The sequence below is a fragment of the Micromys minutus genome (assembly GCF_963924665.1).
Source record: "Micromys minutus genome assembly, chromosome: 1".
In the NCBI taxonomy this organism is placed as follows: Eukaryota; Metazoa; Chordata; class Mammalia; order Rodentia; family Muridae; genus Micromys; species Micromys minutus.
Genome location: NC_137969.1, coordinates 179,299,478 through 179,321,343, shown reverse-complemented (window position 1 = coordinate 179,321,343; position 21,866 = coordinate 179,299,478). Strand labels below are relative to the sequence as shown.

The window sequence follows — 21,866 nt, the reverse complement described above, 5'->3', positions numbered from 1 at the left end:
CTGGGCTTGAACTCATGATCTTACTTGCCTACACCTCTTCAGCAAATCCCACTGGCAAGTGCCACAACAATCAGCCATTTTCACTTTCTCAACAAGTCTTTACAAGTAAAAAGTCATGGTCTGCGTAGGTCAAGACACTAACAAGAATACAATACAACAAAATCGTAAAATATTAACACAACAACTGTAAAACATTAGGTTAGGTAAGTGTTCATCAATATATCACTGCTTCCCAACATGTAGGGGAATTTTCATAACAAACATTGAAAACAGAAACAACAACAAAAAGAGTTAGCATCACCTTATGTGTTAAGAAAGCGACTGAGGAACATCCTGTTTTCTTGTTTTGTTTTTTTCCCTGTTTTATAGATATGTGTTCCGGTAATAGGGTCTCACGTAGCCAGCGATGGCCTTGAACTTGCTGTATCACGGAGGATGACCACGATTGCTCTTTTGCTACCTCCCAAGTGATGGGTGGCAGGGACCACCGCACGGTGCTAATATATGTGCATCTTGTGAAATCATTTCTCCACTCAAGGTAGTTAAAACATGAAAGCACCCATCATTTCTTTGAGTTACCTGCTACTACCCACTTGTTAAACTTGGGGCCAGCTAGAGAAGTGTTCCACCACAAGCTGGAACGCCTTCTTTTCCAGTTTTATTTTCAGAGAGAGTCTCGTCAAGTTGCTCGGGCTGGCCTTGAACTCACTCTTGAGCTTTGGATTTTCCTGCCTCAGACTGTGGAGTAGCTGGTGCTACACACCTGCCACCAGGCTCAGCACAGTTGCCTTTTTCTTTCCTTTTCTTTTCTTTTACAGTGACACTTAGATATGTAACATGGTCTTATCAATTAGGATTTCCATTGGGCTTTGTGCCCCCAGAACTCACTCTGGACCAAGACCTGTCTTGGCACCTGTCATTCCTCCACCCCTCGGCTGGCCACTAATACTGTAGTCTCTCTCCCTTCCTTTGGCTTCTCTCCACTCCATTCCTTACTACTTATTTGCTAGAGTGAGACGTCACCACAGGGTCTTTCGATACAGCTCAGTCTCCTGCTGCTGGAATTATAGGCCCACACTACTATGCCTAGCTTCTGCCTTCTATTTCTGAGTTCAACGTTTTGAAAGAGTCAATAAAAGGTGCAAACATAGAGTAACCTTTTGGACTTGTTTTAGTTAACAGAACCATCTCAAAGGTTATTCATGGCGCTGAAAATAGGTAGACTGCCATCTTTTTTCGGTACTTCATGATGTTATATGTAACAAACTTTCTTTTGTTTTTGTTTTGAATTTTTTTTTAAAGGCAGGGTCACATGTAGATCAGGAATGGCTTCACACTCACTATGTAGTTGAGGGTGGCCCTGAACACCTATTTTTCCTGCCTCCACCTTCAATACTTTCAAAGTGCTGGGATGTCAGTCAGGTACCGACTACCTGAGCCCCCCCCCCCAACACACACAATGGACTTCTCTTTCCACTATGTAGCCCACGCTATTTCCTGCTTCAGCATTTCCAGTGCTGGAATTATAAGTATGCACAGCTATACCTGGCCCCGAATTTCTTTATGTATTCACCTATAAGCAGACACTTAGCTTGTGTTCATGTCTGTGCTTTAGTGAAGATTTCTGCAATTAATACCAAAGTGTAAAGACAATCCATGAAAGAAAATATAGGAATGACACTCAACTATTAACTCCCCCAAATTCCAACAAAAAAAATTTTTTTTTTTTTTGTTTTTAAGAAGAGAGTCAAAGAACATGGAGCAAAAGAAAAATGATGATAGTTACCCCGTACCCATGTGGACTTCTAAAAATTGTGTTTGCTAATGATTGGCTTAGAACGGGTCATGCATACACACATGATAGGGCAGGAGGAAAACAAGAAATCTCTGTCACATGTGTGTGATGGATTGGGCGGGGCAAATATAGGACGTATCTGTAACTTTTCTATCATCCTAAAACTGCTTTAAAATATGAAGGATGTTTAAGAGAAGCAGTGAAGACCGCATATGGAAAGTGGCCTTGGCTTCTGTGCATCTGGATGCACTGGGATGGCTGTGGCCATCTTGCTATTGGACTCAGAGGATGAAGCCCTAGGAACTACAAAGAGGGTAAAAAATTCCATCAAAATGTGAAGAGGACTGAGATGCACAGTGTCCAAAAGCACTTGCTGTGGTGTGCAAGCTGATGTCTTAATGCAGGAAGGTGGGTACAAGACAAAACGAGGACTGTCACTGGACAAGAAGGGAGGGAGGTGGGAACTAAGTTCTAGAAAGAGGGAAAGGGAGAAGCCAGGAAGGGTGGGGGAGGCAAGATGGAGGAAGAGGAAGATGACCCACTGTGTGTCTCTGCATAGATGTAGGTTGTTGCGAATTATCATAAGGGATGGAGTAGTATGGGATGGTTTGACTTGTCTAGTTGTACAGGATGATTTGACTTGACTTATGTCATATCAATTGGATCAGAGTTTATGGTGTAGTGTTTTTCCTTCATGTGGTGACTCAGTTGAGTTCAAGAGAAGGTACAATGGTGGGATGCAACAAGCCCACCATGGAATTGGGATGTGTGGGCCTGGGAAAACCCATCAAGAGACCTGTGAGAGGGCTGCTGTTGATGAGATAAATTAATGTGTGCCCCCCACCTTCACCCCCCATGCTGGAACTAACGCCAGGGAGCAGTGTGGTGGGGTGCCGTGCTGTAATGGCTCACAGACTGCTCGAGTCACGCCATTTTCTTTTTTAATATTTATCACCACAGTGGTGACCTGGGTCTTATATACCGAAGGCATATAAAGGTGGAAGAGAGAATAGGTTCCACAGGATTGCCCTCTGACCTCTACATAGGGTTCACATACCTTCAACACACATGTGGGCACACATACACACACCCACCCACAGAAACACACAGCAGGGGGTGGGGCGATGCAGCCGAGCAGTGCCTGATCTCTGGGGACTGGCGGGCTCCCCTCACCTGTGGACTCCTTGTCACATACGCTCGGAATCCTCATGATGGAAGTTGTCAATAGTTTAGGATTCTGCTGTTCGCACGTGAGGAACCCGAATGGATACAGGTATGAATAGATGTCCGCAGAGCTTTAGAAGACAATGTGGCTGGAGAAGTGCTGACTAGTGGAAAAGGAGCTGACTGGCTGTGAAACGTCTAAGAAGCAAAGTGCCTGATCTACTGAGGGCTGCAAATTATGGATGGGTCTACGGCAGGAGGATCAGGAGTTCAAGTCAAGCCTGGGCTACAAAAAAGGCAGAATAAAGGAAGGAGGGAGGGAGGGAGGAAGGAAGGTGGGAGGAAGGAAGGAGGGAGGGAGGGAGGGAGGAAGGAGGGTGGGAGGAAGGAAGGAGGGTGGAGGGAGGGAGGAAGATAACTAGTTAGTTATAGATGAGAACTAAGCTGATCAACAGTTTGTCTCCATACAGGTCATTTCCACATCTCTACCATCTCACACCACGCCTCACAGGGCACTGTCTCCATCTCAGCTGTCCTTTTGGGGGAGAAACAAAGGTTTTTTTTTGCCAGAGAAGGTGAACTAGAGAGGTGTTGGCACAGGCTTCCAAGTGACCAAGGAGTAGAGGTGAAGTACGGGCTGCAAACAGGGCCCAGGGGTTCTCTTTAAGGAGGATTCCCAGGTACCAGAGCCACCCATGGGAACAAGAAGCATAGTTTTATGAAGAAACTGACCAGCTGCAAGGAATGTTCCAGACGTGGGCCTTGTAACCAGATGTTCTTTTGGGTCTCTACATGGAGACTTCCAGCCAGCTTGCTGGGACCTATCTTTCAGGTATTCGTGTTTAGCGATCACCTGGCATTTCTAGAGCAGCCCCAACACGAAGCTGACCAGCCAAGCACAAAAGACAGTGATGCATACATGGGAAAAAACCTGGAATGAGCAAGAGCCATGAGAGAAAGCAGGAAAGCTAAAATCCCGTCTTCAAATCTACAAGAACGTTATTACACTGTTTGAGGTGAGGCTTGGTGGGAAAACAGAGACTTGCTTGGCATGTGAAAGGCCCTGGGTTTGGTCTCCAGCACAAATAATGCCAAGAACAGAGTGGTATCACTTCAGAGAAATTACTGTCTTGTAAAATAAACGATTAGATAAAACAAATTAGATAAACCAGATATGTTGGCACAGGTTCATAATCCCAGCTACCCAGGAGGCATAGGAAGGAGGATTTTGCATTTAAGGCCCAGAGTGAGAACCTGTGGTGGCTTGAATAAGAATGGCTCCTGAGGCTCATAGATTTGAAGGCTTGGTTTGCTGTGTAAGCCTGAGCACTTGGGTGTGGATCCAGCACTCCTGTAAAAGCTGGGCGTGGTCCTGTGCACATCTGCAACCCCAGCGCCAACAGTGGTGAGGACAGAATCATCACCAGGGATGGCTGGCTGCCAGGCTTGAAGAATGTGAACCCAGGCTCAGAAGAAGATCTGGAGAGTTCCTTCTCTCAAAGGCAATCTTAAACAAAGTAGAACCAGAAATTTAAAGAAGAAAGTCAATTGAAAGGTCAGAGAAAAATGCCCAACAGTCCACTAAGGAGAAGCCAAAGAAATGAAAATACAGACAACACTGGGGACAAATGTGTCTAAGATGCAACAGGAAACCATTCTTGGAGAGGAGAGGACAGGACAGGCATTTTCGTCTTGTTTAGATCTACCTAGTATCCAGGTCAATGAAGAGAAAAAGAGCTACAGTAAGAGAGATGTCTGTTGCCTGTGGCATGATGGTGCACTTGAAAGGCAGAGGCAGGAAGATCTCAATTTCAAAGCCATCCTCGGCTATCGGGTGAGACTCAGTTTCCAATATGTGAAAATAATAAAAAGCTAAAAACACTGGAGGCATCACTGAAAAGGTCCAGTGCCCCCATGCTTTGATGGTAGAGCTACCTCGTGCTAGCCGGCATGGGAGGTGTCTTCCAGATTCTGCAGGAAAATGATTTCCAACTCAGCTGTATGCTCATGGAGATTATCAATTCAGCATTAAGGTGGAATGAAAATGCGCTTGCTCGGTGAGGACTCTGAAACTGATCTCCCATGAACCTCTTCACAGGCAGCTACTGAAGGAACTACTCTATCAAAGCACGGAGGCAAGGCAGAGAAGGGAAGGTGGGGGGCAGGAGCCAGGAAACAGGCTCAGTGAAATGCACCCCACTGGTGGGCACTGCTGCTGCTGCTGAGTTTGCAGGCACTATTTGATTTTTGAACTGTGAACCCATATCACTGGTAAAAAATGAAGTTTAATTAAAGAACAGATGGTTAAAACATTGAACAGTAAGTCCTAGCTTCCAGATGAAAGGAAGGGAGGAGGTGGGCAGAGGAAATTCCCAGGGAGGAGAACTAAATAAGACCCTGAACTGGAAGAACTAACTCTGAACACAGAAACAAGGTGGTCTGTGGACATCTGTTTTTATTTTGGGATAGGGTCTCTCTTCATACCCCTGGCACGTCCTGGAACTTACTATTCGTGGACCAGGCTTGGCTTCCTGCCTTTGCCTCTTGAGTGCTGGGATGAAAGGTATGCAACGCCATACCCAGCCAAGGATTACAAATTTGAGACCTGGACTAAATAATGAATTTGAGGCTAACCTGGGCTATATGACAGGATCTTGTCTCCTTCCCCATCAAAACAAAAATAAACAAAGAAATGGAGCTGGGGAAATGGCTCTGAAATTAATAGCACTTGTCCTTTCAGAGGGCCTGAATTTAGTTCCCACATTGGACAGATTACAATACACACACACACACACACACACACACACTATAAAATAAAAACAAATATTAAACAACAAATAGACAAAAATAAAAGAAGGAAATGAGACCAGCTGCAGCTGTCTGTTGACTTCAAAGTCCGCAGACCTAGAAGGCACAGATGCCGAAGTCGGGGACAGCAAGACTAATGTGCTAAGAAGATTCTCCCAAGGTATTCCACACATATCCCTGTCCTCAGTCAGCAATGTAGGACCATCTTTCTATCTCCACATCACCCCTGGCAGTGTAAGAACCACTGGGGTTGGCCAGTTCATACAGCCTATTTCTCCTTCTTCCCACGTGGAGGTATAACGTGATCTTGTCACAACCCAGAGGCATTCTTTGCTCTCCTCTCCTTTTCAGCTGAGTTTGGATGCATTTGACTGGGCTAAGAGCCGTAGTCCTTGGTTTCTTCTGGACACAAGAATTGTGTACCCTTAGAGTAGAGGACAAAGGAATGGAGTTGATGGTTGTGTGTTATAATTTGGATGTAGACTGTCTCCCAAAGGTTCATACCCTGCAAGTTTGGTGCCCAGGGCGGTGCTTTTGAAGTAGTGGAACCTTCAGGTTGTAGTACAAGGCAGATAACTAGGTTTTGAGGGCTCCGACTTCCATATGCAAGAGGGAGCCTGACCTCTCTCAGGTCTTGTTTCTTTACTTATTATACATGTTGTGGTGGTTGAATATGCTTGGCCCATGGGAACATGGTCCAAGCATGTTCAAACCAGCACACTTGTGTTCTCTCTGCAGACAGCACTTTGCCTTTCTGCAGCTCTACCACCTATAAATGGAGCCAGAGAGGTGCTATGAGAGGCTGGTGCCATGCAGCTTGGATTTTCTAGTCACTAGAATTGTGAGCCTGATAATCCCCTTTTCTTTATACACTGCCCAGTGTCAGATACATTTTTTATAGCAAAACAAAATGACCATGGTTAGGAGCATTTGCTTATGAGCATCACATGTGTTCCTGTTGTCCCTAGAGGCCTGAGAATCAAATTGCCTGGAATTGGAGTCACAGGTCATGAGCTGCCGGGTGGGTGCTGAAAACTGAACTAGGGTCCTTTGCAAGTGCAGTTAGTGCTGGGTGTGGGAGCATTAACCCTTAACTGGGTGTTTGGAAGGCAGGTATCTGTGAGTTTTGGGCCAGCAGGGTTACGTAGAGAGACCCTGTCTTAAAACTATAAAAATAAAAGAGCAGCAAGTGCTCTAAGTCACTAAGCATTCTCTCTGGTCCCATCACCAAATGGCTGGACAATCTGAGTCTGCGAGAATTGGAGCCATTGCTAAGCTTATCTAGTTAGAAAGCATGGAGGGACGGTTTTGCTTCAGACCCTGTTGTGGCTCTTCTTATCTAATTTAAGATGTAACTCACTCACAGTGTAGACCAGGCTCGTGTTAAACCCCTGATATCCCAATTATCCAGAGGACGGGTAGATGCTGCCAAGTCCAGCTTGTTAGGATTTTCAAACTCCGGACCCACGTTTCTTTGTTAGCAATCGTTGACAAGAATAGGTTGAACTTCAGATCATTGAAAAGATGAATAATATATGTTACTGCTCTCTCTAAAAAAAACTCATAATTGGAAACGGGTTATAAAAATCCCCTTCATGTGTGGTGTTAGTAGTATTCATGTGGAACATGTTATGTCTAATATTACCAGGAGTAGGTGCATGCTCTCGAAGGTTCTGTGGTTTGATATTAAGTTTTGAGCATGCCTTTTCCACCTGACTGCACAGGATTTCACTGACCCGAGGACTCTGTTCCCATCTGTTCACTTTGGAAGAGTCCAGTCCTGTCCTAATGAGTGATCCCCTTACTAATGTTTGTCATAATGTGTTGTCTCTCTTCATGGAAAAGACATTCATTTCAAAATGAAGCTTATCCAGGTCTCCCACTTTCCAAAGACAACATGAACACCTGGTGTTTCCTATGAGTGGACATTCTTCTAAAAAACCACAGCACAAGGAACCAGGCTAAGAAGACCCTTCGGGCTTTCCTACCTATTCTGTTCTGGGCAGCTATTCGCCCTGCTGCTCTGTTAACTCAGACACCACTGATCAAGAAGGGCCCATCAGCTAAAGTGTTTCATGAAAGAGGCATCTAAGTTGGATTTCATGAGACATTCGGGGACCTAGCACTCAGAAGGTAGAGCTAAAATGCTGAGGCGTTTAAGTTCAGCCTTGTCTCTGTAGACATTTCGAGGCCAGTCTGGGTTTCATGGGACTCCTCCCTCCCAAAAAAAAGAGCTATGAAACTAATTTTCCTTGGGGATTATGGGAATTCCAAGATTCCATGTGGTCTGGGGGATGCTGGCCCTGGGTACATGAGGCTTCAGGTAGCGGTCAGTCTGCCAGTATCAGGTTCTGTGAAAGGATGAGTTGTAACGAAAAATAAAATGTTCGGTAGCTACAAAAGATTTGAAAGTCATTCTACACAGTCTGCCCTTACCCATGACTGCTCTTTTCCAGTGTCAAGTGAAAACCAAGAGTATTAAATAGAAAATTATATACATAGGCCATGTGAGTAATGAATTGCTGCTCTGCTCCCTCCCGGACACGAATTAACAATGTATCCATGTGTTGATCCCCAACAGCCCAGCAGCAGCCACTTCCAAAGACTGCAACAATGTGTGACATCTAATAACCCATTGTTTTATGTACCCATGGTCCCAAAGTGCAAGATCTGTAATGTCGATGATTTTGTTACAATGTATTTTTACAATTGTCCTATTCTGTCTTATTATTAGTTACTGTGCCCTATTTATAAATGAAATTTTGTAGGAAAACATGGATAGGAGAAAACACAGTCTATACAAGGGTTGGTTTTATCCAAAGTTTCAAGCATCTGCAAAGGGTCTTGGAGAATGGGGAGCTACTGCTTCTACAGCTGAAGTCCAGATGTTTGGAATGGAATTGTCTCCTCGACTCTAAAAGAAGAATAACACCTCTGACCCATACCTGGCATCACAGTGAGAAGTAATTATAAAATGCTCTTGCAAAGAAGGGGTTGCAACAACACACATGTCTACAGTGGTGGCAAGGTGCAGTGGTGGCGACTGACTCAGGAGCTTACACTAACAGGCAAGGCTCTCTGCTCCCAAGTGCCTGACGCTGAACTTGACTCTAACTACAGCTGGGTACAGCTGAGCCTGGGATCACTTTGCCTCAAACTGCAACAGGTAGAAGATCATCAACAATTGCCACCAAGCAGATTTTTTGCTTTAAAAGCCAACAGCTCCCTGCTCTTTTCTATGGATGCTCTCTCAGAGTTGCTTTGCTGGTTGAATAATGACCCTTTGGGACACATCCATGAATTAAGAAACAAAATCAGATAATACCGGTATTTATACTTCTTGCTGAATATTATTATCTCCTTTTTCATGCTGAGTGTGGGCATTTGAGTCGTCTTTTGTCTCTGAACTCTAGACTTTTGGAAAGCAGAGTCTGGTGGCATTTTTGCCCCTCTGCCCTTGCCTGACAGCATCTGGCATCTGGAGCTGGCCTTCTACAACACTTTCAAATGCATATAGTTAGTTCTACTCCTGTTACCTAGAAATTGGTCTCCTGCCCATCAAAACACACACTCACAGATCTTGAAGTGTTTTTTTTTTTTTTTAATCCAAATGGATTGTAATTCTGTTTCCTGGTTTTTGTTTGCTTGTTTGTTTTTTTTTTTTTTTTTTTTTTTTCCTTTCTTTTCAGTGCAACAAAATAAAGCCCTTCGTCCTGACCACAGGGAAGTTGTGCAAATAAATCAAGTGTGCCAAGTGGGCCAGTGGTCCTGGGAGCTTATAAGTTATTCTAACTACTTATCTGTCCAGGCTTCCCCTTTCTGCCCCAGGAGTCTTCAAATAGCATAAAAAGAAAAGAAAAGAAAAAACGCAGGCAGCCTGAAGTTGCCTGGTGGTTGAAATGCCAGTCTTTCAGCGTTTATTTCCAGCTCACTCTGGCTCTGTAAAAACACACAGTCTGATAAAAAGGTCTGCTTGGAAGGCTGACGACTACAGCAAGAAAATCTGTTGAGTGCCATGTGGCAGGCATCGGGCTGAGCCCCTTAGGGGCAGGGTCCTATTTTAACTTCACAGAGCCTTAGGAGTTTGGTGTGAAATATCTCATAAAAGCACCGCCAGGCCACACACAAAACAGCTGGCAAGGAAGAGAGGGCCTGGACTGAGGGCCGGGCTGCTTTGACACCCATGCCGACTTACCTAGGAAGTACAGAGTTGATTGGCCTGGATTTTGGTGGGGATGCTACTTTCGGCTCTGCCACCGTGCTCCCGGAGGATGCTTGCAGGGCATCTGGCGCAGGTCCTGGCGGGTTCGGAAGTATCTCCCTAGCGGAAGTCAGAAGGTGCTCTTTCACTTCTTTCTCCCGCGACTTGGCTTTGTGCTCCGCCAGGAGGAGGTCAAATTGCTTTTTCCGGCCTGGGACTGCTCTCCGATGGCTCAGCGAGTGTGTCTGAGGAGAAGAGACATGAGAAGCGCAGCCTCTTTGATCAGCACATACACCTGCTTCCCCACGGCCTGCATTTCCGAAATTGCAACCAGAGGCATTTAAAGGTGCTTGGGAAAGTCAACTTCAAGACAACAGCTCCTGTTCTGAGGCTGGGAAGAGGCAGAGACCGCTTGCACGCAACCATGCCCTACGCTCCAGGTGTTAAGAAGCCAAGGCTTCCCTCCAGACAAATAGCATGAGACAGCTTCTGCGCAGAACCCAGGACAGCCTCGGATCAAAGTCACCCTCGAGGGAAAGCTAAAGTCAATCCAGGTGCGGGTTGGAGGCTCCAGTTGGCCCATGCATTCAGGGTCACCAGGCAGACAGGGCCATTGCCTGGAACCCAAGAGGCACTAGAAAGACAGGAGGAAACCTGGGGCTTGAGGCTACCCAGTAGCGGAAGCCTGGGGTCCACCTGTCCCCTGGTCACCCCGAGTGACTAGATCAGAGAGCAGTATCGCATCCTCCCCTCTGGGCTGCCTTTCTGGGCGCTGCCGCCGCCGCCGCCGCCGTTCCTGCATACATTAAAACGTAGCAGGCTTTAGAGCCGCCTGTGAGTGCCTATAAATACAATTTACTGTCTGGCCTCCCAAGTAACACGGGAAGCCTAGGGTGTTTCTTTTTTCCTCTTCCCCTTAAAAAGCCAGCCCGATCCAGGCAGGCACTATGCTACCGAGGACAGAGAAGAAAGCCATTTGCCTTACAAAGAACAGCTGGAGGTCGTGTCGACGTTCCACACCCTGCCGCGTGCAGAGAGTGGCGTGCAAACATTTCGACAAAGGCCCCAGCAAGAGCAGGAAGTATTTTTTTTTTATGGAAAGAGAAATACCTTGCAGGTGAGGGATCTTGTGCAAGGTTTCTTTGTCTCGGGATCCAATACTCCACAGTGTTTATTTGGGTCAAATTCTCTCTCTGGTTTAAGAAACAAACAAAAAATGTAAGGAAAAAAAGGAGACTAAATAGGATTTGGCATTAAGACTACATTTTTTTTTTTAATGCACATATGCACCAACAAGTGTGACATTGTCAGGCAATCTTTCTTTCTTCCCCCAACCAGCTGTTAAAATGTTTCAAGAACCACTCGGGAGAAAATGGTGCTCCACTATGAACCCAGACTTTCCAAGCCCGGTACAGGGTGGCATAGGGAACAGCGTGAGAGCAGTGGGCAGGAGGGAAGGGCCATGCTATTTGCAAATACTTTCTTTTACTTAAAATAGTCCCACAGGTCCTTGGTGCTTCGGGTATTGTGACTACAGAGCAGAGAGTCGCCTGAGACCTAAAGATGCCCCGTCCCCACCTCTGCCTTCCTGGTTTACCCACTTAAGTTGGGGTGTATTCACTGGCTTGCAAGGTTGGCCTTTTCCATGCTTTGAGGAGCCTCACAGGACAGGAGAAGGTGTGGTTGTGTTCCTCTGTGGGGTCGAACTTGAAGGCACAAGAAACTCAGGCTGCTAACCTTAAACCTTGCTTTGCCTGTAGCCCTGGTCCAGATGCAGCATGGGCGGATAAGACAGGACAGGCTGGCCTGAGAGAGGAAGGATGAGTGGGGGAGGGAGGGCTTTCCCCTGTCCTTCCTACTGCCTGGAGTGTTGATTGCTTCCGTGGAAATGACTGCTGTTATTCTGATGCCCTCTGATGTCCTTCATCTCTTCGGGGGATTTAAAAAAAAAAATGCTTACCACGCCTGCAAACTGTGGGAATGGGTGGTGGCAACCTTTCAAGGACCCTTGGGCTTTCGGGAAAATCTGTGCTGTCTCCGGTAGGCACCGGCCAACACCGAGTCCTGTAGAGCAGGACTACCACAGCTCTCTGGGTCTGAAGCGTGGCGATGTTTAATGGTGGACAGGGGGTGATTAGGAAGGGTGCCAGGTCTCTAGAAATGTGAGGTGTGTGCCAGGGCCTTGAGGGCGGTAAGCTGGAGAGAGCTCCTTGGCCAGAGATTGTCAGCATCTGCTGGTGTAAACTTGAAGCATAATAAATAAAGGTTCTGTTTTCAAGTCTGGGGGTCAGGAGAAGGCTGCAAGGGAAGCCATGATGCTGTGTACAAACTGTCAACTGTCCCCCACCCCAGGGCCATTGGAGAGCCTCCCTTCCTTTCTCTGAAGAGAGCTCTGTCCAGCAGGCAGTGAGTGGCTGCCAGGCATCTGGCTACTGGCCTTAGAGGTCTTTCACTTTGGTTGACCAGAGTCAGGCCTGTGCCCAAACACACGCCAGCACTCCACATTGGAACTGAATGGGGTTTTGACTAGGGACAGGAGTTGGTTCTTGAATGTGTAAGAGAGGTAGAAACTAGCAAAGAACCCGTTGAGACCAGATAACCCACAAAACACAAAGTTCTGCTTCCCCCCACCCCACTTCAGATTAGGGTACAGGCTGGAAGAAGCCAAGGTAGTATTATTATAGAAATAAGAGACCCATTGCCTCTGGACACTGCACAGGCAGACTCCCCCACCCCACTGGGATGAACACTTGAAATGGTCTTGGTCCGTAAAGTGAAGCCTTACCAGGTTCTCCCTTTACCGTTATTGTGAATGAACAGGACTTTGAGAAAGGTGCAGGGCTGTTTCATGTGAATGCTTTTGGGTAGGCCCAAATACTTTTGAAACATAATTTTTAAATACAAATATAAGATAGAAAATCTGACTAAATGTGAAGTAGAATTACTCGCACCATGCCTGATGCAGAAGATAAATTCTCTCTCAAGGATGGCTTTCTCTGTGCTTTGCTTTGCTTAGCTACTGTTACAGAGAAACCCATGGTATGTGCAGAAACTATGAAGCTCATAGCTTCTGGTCATTTGGAGAAAGCAGAACAAGCCAGATTTAGTTCTTCAACACACCCAAAGCAAAGAACCTCCTTCAAAACAGCAACTGTCACCCCTGAGTGGCCATGTGTCTGTTCAGGGGGCTGAGCAGGAACCCAAGAGACCTCCCAACACCTCCCATCTGCTATGCTGGTCTGTAAGCTCCCAATGGGAAATCCAGCCTGACTATAAGGAAGAAGCCAGCCGCAGCGGCAGCTGCAGAATCAGCCCAGAAAGCTGGGGAGGTCAGAGGGCAGAGGTTACAGCTTCCTGTGCACCACAGTCGCTGGTTGGGCTGTTCTACCCAGCATGCCATGAGCTCTCAGCCATTCCATGGACAGTCCTCCTTCAGAGCAGTGAAACTTTGGTGGGAGCCATGTCAGTATGGCCACTGGGCTCACAAGACCCCTGGAGTCTACAGCTGTTGGTTGGTACAGAAAGCCCCCTGCTTCCTGGACGTCCAGGATACTTTCAGACAAATTCAAAACTTAGCTGGGGACCTTATCAGCACTGGGGGCGGGGATGAGAGCACCATCTCTGTGAGGCTTTCTGGTGCCCGGTCCTGCTCGCAGCTACCCTTCACATTGCTGTTCAAGCAGCTCTCTCGAACTGTGAACACATCATTGGTCACAGATGGGACTCAGTTGTAGTCTTACGGTGAACCAGACTCTAGCCAGTGACACGTACCTGAAAGTCTCCGGTAAGGCTTGTTGCTGTTTTTGGTGACATTTGCGGGCTTCTTGTCTATGGTGGCAGACAGAATCCCCTTGCCATTTAAGATCTTCTCTGGTGAGGGTGGCACGGACTTGGACATCAAGGTGGGCTTAATTAAAGGTGGGGTGGAGACGGCAGAGGAGGAGGAAGTGGCCGCAGTACTGGTTGTGGAGTTCATTTTGACATTGGCACCATCTGCCTTCACTAGGTTAGGAATTTTCTCTAAACTGACTACGGGAACTGGAACGCTGAAAAATAAAGGAACACACATGCATGGCTGCCTTCTTTGAGAGACCCGGTCCACGGATGAGCCCCACCCGCTTTCTGTTATCACAACACTTCCTTATCACTTATTCATGCTCCTCCTGTAAACGAGCAGCGTGATTCCCCGCTTTGATGGGAGGGAGATTCGTGCCATGTAAAGGACCAACAGGGGGTGAGAGGCTGGCACGGTGCCCGGGGTGGATAAGAGCAGACTGATTACCTCCCAGACCGGCTGTCCCCATGGATCCTCTGATTCCGCCCCCCTCTCAGGCCCTCTATGAGCTTCTCTCTGACACAGCACCTTGGGCAAAACAAGGCCACCACTGTGAAGCCCAGGAAGACAGGTTGTCTGTGCCCTGCAGACAGCCTGCCACTGTGGAATCGGGTTCCCCCTCCCCATTCTCCTGCTCGAGAGTCTCTCCACCCCAACCCCATCCAGGCCTGACATCTGTTTAGCTCCTGAGTGCTGACAGGCTCACACCACACAGAGCGTGGCTGCAGTCCAGCGAGGGGCACGCCATGCTTGTCTGAAGGCTTCTGGACTATGCTCGCATCCCCAGGAAGGGCTCAAATTGAGTGAGCCACCGTGTACCATTATCCAATATTCCATTTTAGGCAGCTAGTTATGTAAATAGGCAATTCTCCAGACTGGCAGGTGAGAGGATGAATTTTAAGAAGGCGAGAGCACAAAGGTGTGCATTCACTCTTGAGAATCTGTCACCTTCCCCTGCTAGTTCCCAGTAACGGATGTGCATTTGATTTCTGCGGCAACTTAATGCGGGGAGAACCCTGTGCCTGGGGGTGGGGCTGGTTGTGGGGGGAAAGTGTCTCGGCATCTTGAAAGATGAGATGAATAAGTTTTGCTTTGGTCTCTGAACCACGTCCCCACGTCTCCTGGCAGGAGGGTAGACTGCTAACACTTTGGTTCCCCAGTCATCTTTGAGCTGACAGTGGAGACGGCTTAGCTGTTTGGATGCCAAATGCTGGAGAATATGGTTCTCACATGCCTGCAGACAATGTAGGGCAGGAAAGAGAGGCTGTTTTTGGCAGGGAGGCATCCTATCTGTCCCCATGACTGGCTCTCGCTTCTCTAAGGCGCGTTCACGGATCATTTCTTTGATCAAGTTGTTCGTGAAATTATTTTAGCAACTCTTCCTTCTCTGCCACCCCATCTGATTTTGAAATGGGACCACCGACGTTAGTTGTGGGTCTTTGCCAGTGGGAACACAGCGGTAGAACCAGCTGGGGATGAACATTTTAGACTTCCCCCTTGGGCCATGTGCTTTCTTGGCCTGCAGAAAGGGGGCTTGGGATTGCAAGTCTGTGAGAAGGGGGATGGGAAGAGCGGCAAGGGCTCTTGCCGATTCTACCCGTGATCAGAATGCTGGAGTCAGGGAGACGGGCTAAACTGTTGCTCTTCTCCGTTCGGTGGTGATTCTCAAAGTGCTCACTTGTCGACGGCTGAGGAAGAGCCCTAAAAACTCTCTCGGGTGGGAGTTGTGCTAAGAAGCCATACAGACTTCCTGGTGAAATCAGCATTCAGGTCAGCAATGCTCTGAATGCATCCCTCAACATTTGTTTAGAAACTCAAATCTCCAGATGCACATGCTGAAAGTGTTTAGAAGACAGGGGGAATCTTTGAAAAGTAATTAGAATTAGATGAAGTCGTGTGTGTGTGTGTGTGTGTGTGTGTGTGTGTGTGTGTGTGATGTCTGCCCGTCTGTCTACAATGGGGCTGGAAGCTTTATAGTAAAAGGAAGAGAGAGATGAACTCTCAGTCTTCCTGGTCCTCATCAGCTGATACCCTCTGCCACACTGTGCCTCAGGAAGAAGGCCCTCATCAGATAACAGCACTTTGTTATTGGACCCCTGAGCCTTCTCACTGTGTGGTGTAATTTCTGTTCATTATAAAATCACCCAATTTGTGGTATTTTGTCATAGAAGCAGAAAACAGACTAAGAATAGAAAAAGATATACCATGATGGTAGAAAATGTGAAGCTATGGGGAAATTATGAAATATCATTCTTCTTGACTCATTTCTTCAATCCAGAAAAGCACAGCTTACAGGAATCAGGGCCATTTCACCCCTTTTAGAAATTGTCTCAAGCGGTCCAGGCTGGCCTTTAACTCCTGATAGTCCTGCCTCCACTTGCCAAATGCTGGGATTATAGGCTTTTTACACACCTCCTGGTTTAGAATTGAGGTCTTGAAGGGGTGTCTCTACACTCTTGTTCATGGCAGTATTATCTGTGACAGCCAGAAGGTGAAAGCAAATGAGATGGCTATTCATACAACATATGGATGTCTAATCTTTAGCTTTCTGAAGAAAGGAAATTCTGATATATGGCTAGACCTTGAGGGCAGAATGCTGAGTCAAACAAGCCAGCAGCAAAAAGACAAGCAAGGGGTCCCACTTACACAAGGCATCCACAGTAGCTACAGACAGAAAGCCAAACAGTGAGTGAGGGGTATGGGGAACGGAGGAGGCTTGGGGGTTGAGAGGGACACAACCTTGGTCTAGAATCTCAGTTTTGCAAGATGAAAAAGATGCTACACGTTGGGTGTGAGACAGCGTGACTATACTCAACACAACTGCCCATTAAAAATGGTTAAGATGGTGACTTTTATATTACACATTTTACCATCCTTTTAAAAAGTAGCAAGTAACAACTTCACAAGTCGCAAAACTCATGCAACCTAAATTATACTTCAGCAAGTCTGTGCGTATGCATGTATGTATATATACATATATTATATATGCACATATATTACACACATATTATATATACATCGTGTATAGAGAGATATATATTACACATACACACATGCCATATTATTTCTCAAAAGGAAATGAGGACTTTCCAGTTGTGGATCTGGTCCTTACTGCAGCAGCTTATCAGTGTACACAAAAGGCCTCCAGTTTCTGATCCTGCTTCTGACTTCACCAGAGGGATGCCTGGAATGTGATAATCCAGAGCGATTGCCCCGTGTCCCCGTGCTCACAGTGCAGGCTACATGTCTTCTCTAGAGTCAAAGGCTGCTGTTCAATGTGTTCTGCGAGGCAGTCACATGCACACGGGTGTACTGAGCTGACATTACAGCCAACATGGTAGCTAACTCATGGTGGATGCTTCCTAACTACATAACTGCACCCCAGCCAGGATACTTCCTGCTCTCGTATTTGATCTCCTAAATGTGGAATTTCTTCTACTACCCATTATTTTCTGTATCATGGATGCTTCCAGAACTTCAGCTGGACTCCGATACCAATACCCATGGGCAGGATCTAGAGATGGAATCCACCAGACACATGAAGAATGAAAAATGCTGGGCAAAAGAACCCAATGAAGGGTTCCAAAGGCCTCGGGAGTCATAAGGGAGCTAGCCACCCAACAAACATCCTGGGTGTTCGGTGAGCAGGCCTCCCTCATGTCAGCAGAAGAAAGAGAAGGTGAGAAAAATCTTCCTAACGGGAATCCCAAGAACTCACCAGCTAGAGGAAACAGTTTCTGTGCACATGGGAGCTGTCCCTGGTACTTTTCCTGGGTTGCTGTTCTCTCCAGTAAAAGCTGTGGGCTTCTCTCAGGTGACCTGCCTTTGGGCCAAGCCTGAGAAGGGGAGGTGAGGGAAAGCATAGAAGTAGACAGTCCTATGGTAGTGAGAAGGACCAGAAAGACCTTGAGAAGTGGGGAGAGATCACAAGTTTGACATCCCTACACTAACCGCGGCACAGATCGCAGCCAGCCTCCTTTCTCGGCTATTACTGGCCCAAGACCCTGAAGTGCTGAACAAAGGCCATCACTGAGCACAAGATGGCGCCACGTGGTGACAGACAACCGACCCCAAGCGCTCCACCTTCTTTAGAGGAGAGCTGGCTGATGTTTAAAGCTCTTCCTCCTTCCCTTACATGCCGCCCGGGTACAGGAGTGTGCTGTCCCATCGAGCCACCAGCTCAGAGCTACCTTTTGCTGTTCTCCTCTCTAGTGCCCACCCTTCCTACCATCACCTTCCTAAGGAAGTAACGCATCCGCCTTGGGCTCCTTCAGGTGACAGTAAACCCTGAACTACATACAGCTTTAATTTTTTCCCCCTTGCAGAGAAGCCCAATATTCCTACCCTGGTTTCTCGGGGTGCCAACTCCTATCGTCTCTACGCGCCACAGCAGCAAGTGAAACTCATATATGTGGGGAGGGGCTGAGAGGAGCTGGTTTGGTGGCAGCACCCAGAACACAGAATGGTGAGAAACGTGTGTGTGTATGTGTGAGGGAGATCAACAAGCCTGGGAAGGGAGCCAAAAGCACCCCCACCCAAAGTCCTTCCCCTTCCATCTCGAGGGATGGGTACTCCCTCCATTCTCACCCTTCCTTGCATTTATAAACTCACTACCATCCTCCTTTTGAGGTGCTGTGTTTAAAGAAGGAAAGAGGACCCCCCACGAAGCCCCTGCTGCTTTCCAAATGCCAGTTTTGTGGGCTTGGCACAGACCCTTTCGGGGAGCCTAGGGCTGCTGCTCGTTCCGGGCTGTGTAGGAGATGTTGGGAACCTTTATCGCCTCCTGGTGTCTGGGCCTCCTCTCAGGCCTGGGAAGGCACTGCAGTGGGGATGGGCCCCCCTCAACCCCTGGTACCACAGGGAGGTGTCTACCTTCTGTTTCTCCTGTGCTGCTTTGGCTCCCCATGTCTTCTTCCTGTGTGCTTGGCCTGTCTGAATTGATCTCTCTAGACCAAGGCAGGTCTTCTGGCTTTAAGAAAAATGGTTCTCTTGGCATCAAGCAGATTCCCCTCCCTGCCCAGTGATGTCTGCAAAAGAGCAGAGGTGGAGAATCATGACAGTGTCATTGTGAGAGTCACTACCGGGGCGGCAGGGCCAGCTGCCCCCTGCCGGCCACGCCTTCGTGCTGGCCGTGGCTTGTTCTCCGGACAACAGATATGCCTGAGGAGAAGGGAAGTCTGTGGGTTTTGCGAAAATTATTGCCAGCCTTCCCCCACTTAACAAGTCGGGTAGAGACAGATTTGACAGACGGGAGGGTGAGGACATATGGTATTTGTGCTGTGGGTTATGTGTCTGATGTGAACTCGAGGCTGTCTGATCTCCTCCACTGTTTCATTTGACAGAGATCCGCATGCCTGTGTGAGAGGCCTGGCGGAGTTTTGAGAGTCTCTGGCTTGTTAGCAGACCCATCTTCCTCATCCCCCTTCCCTCTGAGTGGTAGTAGCATTAAATCATCCCAATAAAAAGGAATTCAGCTCCTCTAGCATACTCCTGGAGTAGGAATTCTACTTGGCTCTTGGAAATGCACTGAGGGGTTGGGGAAAGGCTGCCACCAGAAAACTATTTCCAGATGGAAATCCTTTAAGTTAAAGTGATACCAGGGATGATCTGGCAGGTTTAAGAATCAGGTTGGTCACTAAGAGTCATTATAAAGAACAGCCACAGAATCCTGTCCTGCTACGACACACATAGTAGGCAACGCACACACCCTGATGAATGGGGATCCCCCTTCACCTTGCTTTGGGGCATCTGGGAAGGTGTTCAAAAAGCCAACTTGTAAATACCTTTGGCAACCCAAAAAGGGAGGATATCTAACCACAGGGCCTATAAATAAGAAAATCTACTGGGCTGATCTAATATTATCTTAGGGCAGAGAAGTGGAAAAGGCAACACCATACACCATCACTCTCTCAGCATGGTCTGGACTCTCTCCCACACAGCACACCCTCAGTAAACTGAGAAATGTGGTCAGACCACAGGGCTGCCGGGGGTGAGTGGTCCTGGCAGCAGACTGGGTGGCAGCATGCCGAATATGTGAGAAGCTAGGACGCCCACTGTTGGCCAAGGAGGGTACAGCATCTTCACCAGTAATGGACCATGGGCTTAGCCTCCTTACTTCATTGAAAAGATGATTAGTCATAAAGAATGAGATGAGATGCCCCCCACAACCTGTCCCCCGAGACAAGTTAAAGGTATGTGGGTGACTATGGGAGTTTGAATACGCTGACTTTGATGAACAGTAGAAAAGAGTCAGAAGCAGGGGCTGGGGAGAAAGCCCAGTTGGTAAAGTGCCTGCTGGGCAAGGGCCAAAGTTTGATATCCAGCTTGCATGTAAAAGGTTGGCTGGGTGTGGTGAAACATGCCTGTGATCCAACTTCAGGACAACTTGGAACAGGATCTATGAGGCTCACTAGCCAACCAGCATAGCCTACTTGGTGAGTCTCAGGCCAATTAGAGACCTTGGCTCAAGACAAAACAAAAACAGGTGGATGCTACCTGAAAACTCCTAACATTTGCCTCGATGTGTGAGCATGCGTACACACACACACACACACACACACACACACACACACACACACAGTTAAACATCCTCCATACACACAAAATGATCAGGAGCAAATAACATAAAAATTAGAGAGGAAAAGTGGGTCTGTGCCTTGTCAATCAATGCAATCAATGTTCTAGCAAATTCACTGACCATGGCGGTATCCTGCCCCTGAATCCTGCCTCCCCTGTGGCTGGATGCTTTCTGGTGAGGACCTAACGCATGCAGCTTCCTGGATTTAGGGTCTCATCAAGCTCCTAAGGACTGTCCCTGTGATTGGGCAACAAGACGGGGTGTGGCTAGTGAGTAAGCCTGGGTTTTCGCTCTTCCCTGCTTCCTTGGTGGGACAGACCTAACATATCTCAGCCCCACAGGCCTGCCTCAGTTTCCTTATCAGTGAAAGGAAGACATAACATTTGAAACAGTTAAATGAGGTACTGGGCACGAAGCACAGCCTCGAGGTTGAAGTGGAACGGGAGAGAAAAACACACCATTCACTCTCTTATAGGCCCTCTGGGGTGTAAGCCATGGTCACCCTCAGAAACCTTTTGTCTCTTTTGTCTTTAGGGGGTGGAGTGGACAGATGGGAGGCAGGTGGCTTCCGAACTTACTCAGAGAAGAGCAATCCTGGGGGTACAGTGGACAGAAAGGGGAAGAAGGTAAAGTCGTTATTCTCAGGGACCCTCTGTCCAGGATTCTGCTTCTCAGTCCCTGGGCACTCCCAAGCTAGGGAGGGTCACTGCAGCTCATATCTGAATGGGGCTCTCTGGGAGCAGAGTGAGCAGTCCAGCAGCATGGGGACTCTGACGTTCCAGGGCACACTGTCTTCTGGGGTAGGGCATCTGTACAGCTCTAGGCCGTTCAACAGGATGGTGGAGGCCCTGCTCTCTATGATTTTCTCTTATTCTGGACTTCCAAGGGTGTGGAGCTTAGAAATGGGTCCCCAGTACCACCCAGGGTTGCTAAGTGTTCCTGGCGAGCCCTAGTACCCTCGTCTGTGGAAGAACCAGCAAGCTGGCATAGTCTGAATGTAAGGCATACGATGCTGCACAGGCTGCCCTTGAGAACAGCTGTGGGTACAATGGGCTTTGGGCCCATTCAAGGTTTCAAGGGCAGCTCCAGACCCTGACAAATGCTCAGTGCATTGCCCCGTAACTAACAACCACAGACACACAATTTAAATGGCTAGTCATCGAGATTCACATCACTGCAGAAACAGCATGAAGGCCACCGGGGGCTAGGGACTGGGCTTAGGTGAATTCCGGAAGAGTGAGTCCCTGGCGATGGCTTAGACCTGGCTATACTCGGGAGCAGCAAGTGGGAACACTTCCCTTTGTGGCCACCAGAGGTCACTGGCTCCCAGTACTGGAGCTGTAAAATATTTTTTCAGAGAGCCTGCTACCCTGTGTACCATGGCCAGAGCATTAACGTCTCCTCAAGCTCTAACTCCAATTCGGACCCAGGACAGGAATGGTGGCTCCTTAAAGAATCTCCTCCATGTCCCTGTCAGGGAGGATGA

The 21,866-nt window shown here is 47.7% G+C and overlaps 1 protein-coding gene across 4 annotated transcripts in view; it reads right to left on the bottom strand.

Annotated features, from left to right (window-relative positions):
* The window catches only part of ATXN7L1 (ataxin 7 like 1), a gene marked incomplete at both ends in the record, with an annotated part of 213,476 nt that overhangs the window by 14,883 nt on the left and 176,727 nt on the right, over nucleotides 1–21,866 (bottom strand). For all 4 annotated transcript variants that reach the window (XM_080940377.1, XM_080940376.1, XM_080940379.1 and 1 more), the window contains 3 exons: nucleotides 9,963–10,213; nucleotides 11,079–11,161; nucleotides 13,740–14,014. In XM_080940377.1, coding sequence (XP_080796503.1) covers nucleotides 9,963–10,213; nucleotides 11,079–11,161; nucleotides 13,740–14,014 — 609 coding nt within the window. The remainder of the gene's footprint in view (nucleotides 1–9,962; nucleotides 10,214–11,078; nucleotides 11,162–13,739; nucleotides 14,015–21,866) is intronic.